Genomic DNA, 7604 nt, shown 5'->3' with positions numbered 1-7604 from the left:
GCCAAACGTCCCACAGCACATGCATGCCGAAAAGCCTAAGCAAAGCAGTAGTACGCCACAGTGCCTCCAGGGACCTTCTGCATGAAACAAGGTACTCCCATGGCGTAGACCCATCAGAAGGCAGTTCACAAAAGGAGCCAAAATACATCACAAGTTAGTCAAGGGACATGGTAAAGCTGTTGTCTGGTGCCAATTATAAAGTGAGTTTTAATCAACTCGTAATACCTAGTTGAAGTTTCATTTTTTAAGAACGAAATCACAGCACGTCCATTAACATAAGCCACATGCATTCTATGGCTATTTTCTGGATATTACCTTAAATATTAAATTAGGATGAACAGCACTCAAACAATGAACTATTTCTGTTATAATATTTTATAAAACTGTATTTTATGGAAAACAATCTTACTGCAGTACATAACTTAGGTGCACTAGTTTCACAGTGCAGCTCCATCCCCATTCTATTACAGGAAGAATGCAAGCCTATCCCAAATCCACACATCTAAAGACTTAACAATTCCGAACATTTATACAATGCACTTAGGTGTCATCTTCCACTACGGTACAGGATTAGGTACATCACAAATTAATCAAGCAGAACCTTGAATACACTGTAGCAAATTGTAAATACCTTGTTCCATCTGAGAGACAAAAGTAGTGAAATAGTGAAGCTGCTGATCTTCTTGGTAAGATATTTACCAGAGTCTGATTATCTAAGACCCATCAGAAAAGTTCTTAAAACAGAAGTTACACTGTAGGCCTGCTATTGACTTATTTCCTTTTAATAAATTCTGCTTCTTTGGTGATGGGCACTAGGAATGTTAGTACCGCATTAAATTAACATTCTTTTAGTTGGTTTTTTTTTGTCATTTTTTTAAAATAAAGTCAACTGTAACACAATTTAAAGTATCAATTCAGATTAGGCACACCCCCACAGCTTATCTGGAAAACATGGACCAGTTTTACTACAGTATTAATCATAAGTGCAAACTTCCTCCTTCCCTGCACAGACCTGAGTAGTCACAGCATCAGGAATGTTACAATCCATTTACCTTCCCAGTTTGTCACACCCTTTACTGACAGCTGGAAAGGATGCTGTTCATTTTCAGCGTGGTAGCAGGTGGACACTTTACTATCAATGAACATAACCTGATCTAAGCCTCCATGGGGAAAAATGGCTACTGTAACAGGAGAGGCATTGACAGAAGACCTCATAGGGGGTCCAATTAGTAGATCCAGTTGCATTTGATAGCTACCTATTAATTAGATCAACTGTTATTTCTTCTACAGTAGGGGCCAGAGACTGCTGCAGGAGACTGCTGCTACAAGATCATCACTCTTTACAAATTCCCTGTCAGACAGTACCTGGGGAGGTACAGATACTTAAGATGAATCAGAAGAGTGCAAAGGGAACTGCACATCAGCCATTACTGCTCCAGCATCAGAAAGAGGCCTTCTTGATACATTCTTTTTATTTTGACACAGCTGAATTTACCAAGTGATCTTGTGGTTAACCCTCTTCACAAAACATAAACACTATTCCATTCTCATACAAAAGAAATACAGCTGTTCATATATAAACACACCTTGACAGCAAGTCCTTGAAAGAACAGTGTAACATGAAACAATAGATCTAATACACTGAGCAGTGATTTAGCAGAAGGCCAGGAAGTCTCTGCGAAGAAAGGCAACCTGTTACAGTTAAGTTCTGACTAGAACTTGTATGTTTTAGCTGAACCCATAACATATAAGTGGGATAATCAGAATTGCGCAACATGCTGGACTTAGTATTTATAGTCTGATTTACAAACTATGTGCCGTAATTGCTGCATTTAACTGAAGCCACCAAATATAGAATGGAATTGCTCGAAGACATCTTACTGGTATAAGAAAGAAGGCCTGTTGGGTGACTCGTTACCAACTCTTTTCAGACGCTGTATATATCCAAAAGTAAAATTAAGAAACAAATGAGATCAAGCAAGGTTTTGGTAATTACTTTTATGTTGGTTTTATAGCTTTTCTGGTTTCTTTAGGAAACTCCTTCACAGCAAAAGGAATGAAGAATTCCAGAAGACACTTGACATCCTTCAGTTCCAGACTGTATTCCGCTGCTATTTTCTCGGCAGTCCATATTTGAGGATTAAGTTTATGATTATTAAGAAGTGTCAGAGCCTCCACAATGGAAATTTTGCCTCTGGGAACTTTCTTAACATCTAGATCTCCCAACAGGCCTAGTTTTGTAAGTCTCTTTTCCTCCTGTTTACACGGAAGATGTTCACCACCTCCATCTTTTACCTAAGTGTGGGAAGGAAAACAAAAAAAGCTTAACAGCAGTTCTGTTTACTACACATACTGGAGCAGCCAATCCGTTTTCCCAAATACAGCATTTCCTGTTATTTTTTCCTATTTTTACAGCATCAACAATTTTTTAAAAAACCAACACAAAAATTATCAGTTGTTCCACAGATGTTCAACACGTTATGTCGACACCCCTCTGAATTCTGTAAAGCTACCATCCATTGAACCCCCAAGTGTTGTACCGGCTTGCAGCAAGGCAAACTACAAGTTGTGATAGCCAAACGTAAATGTAGATAACCTAATATTTGGTACAGATTCATGGCAAGGAGGAAAAAAAATAACAAAAATCACAATACAAATTGGTATCCTTCTGAAACCACTGGGAATCCTTACCATACAGGCTCTCTCCCCTTCCTTTTATTTTCAGATTTTAGTTCTGCAGCTAAAAGATGTCCCTTCTTTCCATCCAGAGAACAAGCTTTGCTGGACAAAAAGAAACTACTTTGCAGCATCATATGGAGTTTAATTCCCTTGACTACTGCAATGTTCAGACATGTGAAATCTCTTCTCCCAAGTGCCTTCATATTTCCAAGTCAGACCTGCTTTCCCCATACTGCCTTTTACTAAGTTTTAATCAGTGAATGATACTGCAAAAGATAAACAATGAAAACTTTTCTTAAGTTTAAGAAAAAGTGCTTTTAGAGTTATCAGAGTCCAAAGCTATTCATTAGCCCACAGACACTATGTATTAACTCATAAGCTGAGAGAACAGACGTGGATGCTACAACATCCACATGTTTGTCTGTTTCTGATCTTGCTATCAGTTCTCCACTTCTTCCTTTCACTTTGTGCTAAAATTGTGCGCAGATCACAAAACAACTTTTCAAGTCTTAAAATTATTTGTCTCTGGATATCTACTACTTCAGGAATTAGAGTTGGTACTTTTCCACTTACGATGCACAAAGAACTCAGAATAACATCAGGAAAGAAAAGAAGCTTTTGGATGTTTTGCCTACAAGTCTCAATGCTAACACATTAATCACACTCTTACTAACAACTGGAGGTAGCCCCACAGAAGCAAATCTTATGTGCAGCAACCTCAGCGTAGGCACAAAAATCAAGCACTAAGATGTGTTCCACTTTTGGCTTTTCCTCAAATCAATCCTGACATGATGACAAATGGAGGTGTTTAAAAAAAATTAAATTAGACCTTCAGCACTTTAAGATTATTGTCCTTACCTCTCTTATGAAAATTACGGATAGAAATTACTTGGAGATGTCAGGGGGAGACTGCAGAAACCTGTTTGCATTTTAAGATAGTTTTAATCTTGAATAGAAAGTGCTATGGAAGTGGCAAATCAAGAGAAACTTTGAATTTTCTCTGCATAACCTTCTGGATTGTTTGGTGATCAGTTTCTTCATGGCCTGGGGCTGTGGGCTTTGACTTGGAAAGCAAGGCATACCTCTTCCAGTGATATACAGACTGGGGTTCAGACTCCTTTTTTCCATCTTGTTACACTATGGTTTGTGCTTTCTACCACTTGCATAATTGGACCACTTTGCTATTTAATTCACTAACAAAAGTTTTGTAATAACCTGGCAATAAAATTCCTAAGTAAGGCACTTCTTCAGATGCCTAAGGAAGTCTCTGCACAGTACGACATTAACATCAGTAGTCAAAGACTCTAAATGTCTTTGTCCTCTACCAGATCCCATCATAGTCCTGATCTCTCCTCTTTTAACAACTCTACAAAAGATCTCTAGCAAACTCCTGCATCTTTACAAAAGGCAGGCCAACTGTCCTTCTGCCTTTGAGGAAGCTGAAGTGGGAATTTAGGTGAACACCAAGTTCAATCTGATGTTAAGATCTTTATCAATCACCTGGATGAAGGCATTGAGTGCACCCTTAGCAAGTTTGCAGATGACACTAAGCTGGGAGGCAGTGTCGATCTGCTAGAGAGCAGAGAGGCTCTGCAAAGGGATCTGAACAGGCGGGACCGCTGAGCTGAGACCAATGGCATGAGGTTTAACAAGGCCAAATGCCGGGTCCTGCACTTGGGGCACAACAACCCTGTGCAGTGCTACAGACTAAGGGAAGAGTGGCTAAAAAGCTACCTGGAGGAGAAGGACCTCGGGGTGTTGGTTGACAGCGACTGAACATGAGCCAGCAGTGTGCCCACGTGGCCAAGAAGGCCAATAGCATCTTGGCTTGTATCAGAAACAGCATGACCAGCAGGTCCAGGGAGGTTATTCTGCCCCTGTACTCACCACTGGTGAGACCACACCTTGAATCCTGTGTTCAGTTCTGGGCCCCTCACCACAAGAAGGATGTGGAGGCTCTCAAGTGTGTCCAGAGAAGAGCAAGGAAGTTGGTGAAGGGGCTGGAGAACTAGTCTTACTGAGGGAAGTGACGTTGTTTAGCCTAGAGAAGAGAAAGCTGAGGGGAGACCTTAATGCTCTCTACAACTACTTGAAATGAGATTGTAGAGAGGAGGGTGCTGGCCTCTTCTCCCAAGTGACAGGGGACAGGACAAGGGGCAATGGCCTCAAGCTGCGCCAGGGGAGGTTCAGACTGGATATCAGGAAACAATTTTTCACAGAAAGAGTCATTGGGCACTGGAACAAGCTGCCCAGGGAGGTGGTGGAGTCACCATCCCTGTAGGTATTTAAAAGATGGACAGATGAGGTGCTCAGGGACACAGTTTAGTGGCAGACAGGAAAGGTTGGACTCCATGATCTAAGAGGTCTTTTCCAAGCTACTGATTCTATGATTTAAAAGGTCACATAATCATAATCTGTCACACATTCAAGAACCAAGGGCAAACACAGTCAGTGTTACTGATATATACGAGTGACGAAAACATCACTTTTATCTCTAAAAAAGGGTGGCTTTTAGGCACTAACACCACGTTTTTCTTTCTGCAGTATTTGTGTCGTTTCAAAACCAGGCAGCTGATGCTGGCACACCTCCTGCAGACACACTCACCCTCCCGGGCGGATCTCTGGACTCGACATAAACATCTTTTAGGAGGGCGAGGAGCCTATCGTCCTTCTTGGAGATTTCTTCTTGTATCTCCGGGCGATCTAAAGGGGCGGGGGGGGGGAGAAGGAAAACACACACAAAAAAAAAAAGTGAGAACAGACGGTTTTAAGTCCAGCCGCTTCCTTTCCCTCAGTTCTCCTCGCTTAATCGCTTCCCCAGCGAAACGCTCGGATTTCCAGGCCGCACGCTGCTTCACGGGAACGTTCCGCTTCCCCCCGCCGCAGGCCGGCGCCGAGGGCAGGCGGGACAGCGGGAGGGGCCCGCCCCGCCCCACCCCGCGGCTCCCGGCCTGCCCCGCGCGCCCGCCCTCAATGTCACCGCGGGACGCAGCGCCCGCCGGCCCCACCGGGCCCGCCACCCCAGCACCGGTATCGGCAGCGCCAGCACCACCAGTACCAGCCCCTTCAACCCAGCACCACCACCAGTAGCTCAGAATCACCAGGCTGGAAAAGACCCACAGGACCATCGAGTCCAACCATTCCTATCAATCACTAAACCATGCTCCTCAGCACCTCATCCACCCGTCCTTTAAACACCTCCAGGGAAGGTGACTCAACCCCCTCCCTGGGCAGCCTCTGCCAGTGCCCAATGACCCTTTACCTGAAATATTTTTTCCTGATCTCCAGCCTGAACCTCCCCTGGCGGAGCTTGAGGCCATTCCCTCTTGTCCTGTCCCCGTCACTTGGGGAAGAAGCCAGCTCCCTCCTCTCTACAACCTCCTTTCAGGTAGTTATAGAGAGCAATGAGGTCTCCCCTCAGCCTCCTTTTCTCCAGGCTAAACAACCCCAGCTCTCTCAACCGCTCCTCGTAAGACTCGTTCTCCATCCCCTCACCAGCTTCACTGCTCTACTCTGGACACGCTCCAGAGCCTCAACATCCTCCTCGTACCGAGGGGCCCAGAACTGAACAGCCCCCAGCATCAGCACCACCCCCACCGCCAGCGCTCCCGTCCCGCCCGGAGGCGCCTCCCCGCCGCCCGCCCTCCCGTACCTCCCAGCCGGCCCAGCCGATCGCCGGGGTGCCGCGGCGCGGGCGTGGGCTTCTCCTTGCTGATCTCGCGGCGGGCCCGGCTCTCCACGTTGAAAGAGCGGAACACGCGGCTCAGCCGCCCGCCCATCGCCGCCCGCCGCCCTCCGCCCCCGGGCCCGGCGGCGCCTGCGCGCGGGGAGGGGCGGGGAGACAGCGGGGCCCGCGCTGCTGCCTGCGGGCGGCTTGCATCCTCCCGGCGGGAGGAGCAGCTGTGTTCGCTGACACCTCACCAACTGTTTTCAGACGCTCTACGTACCCAAAAGTAAAATTAAGACATGAGTGAGGTTGCGCAAGGTTTAGGTCATTACTTTTATGTTGGTTTTATAGCTTTTCTGGAATGAAGAATTCCAGAAGACACTTGACATCCTTCAGTTCCAGACTGTATTCAGCTGCTATTTTCTTGGCAGTCCATATTCGAGGATTAAGTTTAGGATTATTAGGAAGTGTTAGAGCCTCTACAATGGAAGTTTTGCCTTTGGGAACTTTCTTAACATCTGGATCACAGAATCCCTAGGTTGGAAAGTACCCATTGGATCATCGAGTCCAACCATTCCCATCAATCACTAACCCATGCCCCTCAGCACCTCATCCACCTGTCTTTTAAACACCTCCAGGGAAGGCGACTCAACCACCTCCCTGGGCAGCCTGTTCCAGTGCCCAATGACCCTTTCTGTGAAAATTTTTTTCCTGATGTCCAGCCTGAACCTTCCCTGGCGGAGCTTGAGGCCATTCCCTCTTGTCCTGTCCCCCGTCACTTGGGAGAAGCTCCCTCCTCTCTACAACCTCCTTTCAGGTAGTTATAGAGAGCAATGAGGTTTCCCCTCAGCCTTCTCTTCTCCAGGCTAAACACCCCCAGCTCTCACAGCCATTCCTCATAAGGCCTGTTCTCCAGCCCCTTCACCAGCCTCGTGATCTCCCAAGTGGCCTAGTTTTGTAAGTCTCTTTTCCTCCTGTTTAAATGGAAGATGTTCACCACCTCCATCTTTTACCTAAGTGTGGGAAGGAAAACAAAAAAAGCTTAACAGCAGTTCTGTTTACTACACATACTGGAGCAGCCAATCCGTTTTCCCAAATACAACATTTCCTGTTATATTTTCCTATTTTCACAGCATTAAAAAAATGTTTAAAAAAACCAACAAAACAACACAAAAATTGTTAGTTGTTGCATAGATGTTTGACATGTGATAACACCCCTCTGAATTCTGTAAAGCTACCATCCGTTGAACTCTAAGTG

At 45.3% G+C, this 7604-nt stretch overlaps 1 protein-coding gene across 1 annotated transcript; it reads right to left on the bottom strand.

The window, feature by feature from the left end:
• Positions 1–305: 305 nt before the first annotated feature.
• On the bottom strand, positions 306–6497 carry NDUFAF4 (NADH:ubiquinone oxidoreductase complex assembly factor 4). The gene is made up of 3 exons (XM_069851160.1): positions 6332–6497; positions 5285–5382; positions 306–2295 (listed from the first exon to the last, which is right to left on the bottom strand). Exons 1-3 carry the CDS (start codon positions 6456–6458, stop codon positions 1999–2001), a joined length of 522 nt encoding a protein of 173 aa, XP_069707261.1. The 5' UTR covers positions 6459–6497; the 3' UTR covers positions 306–1998.
• Positions 6498–7604: the final 1107 nt, after the last annotated feature.

This window comes from Phaenicophaeus curvirostris, chromosome 2, assembly GCF_032191515.1.
Source record: "Phaenicophaeus curvirostris isolate KB17595 chromosome 2, BPBGC_Pcur_1.0, whole genome shotgun sequence".
NCBI lineage: Eukaryota > Metazoa > Chordata > Aves > Cuculiformes > Cuculidae > Phaenicophaeus > Phaenicophaeus curvirostris.
The sequence above is the reverse complement of the archived record's forward strand: the minus strand, read 5'-3'. Positions and strand labels throughout refer to the sequence as shown.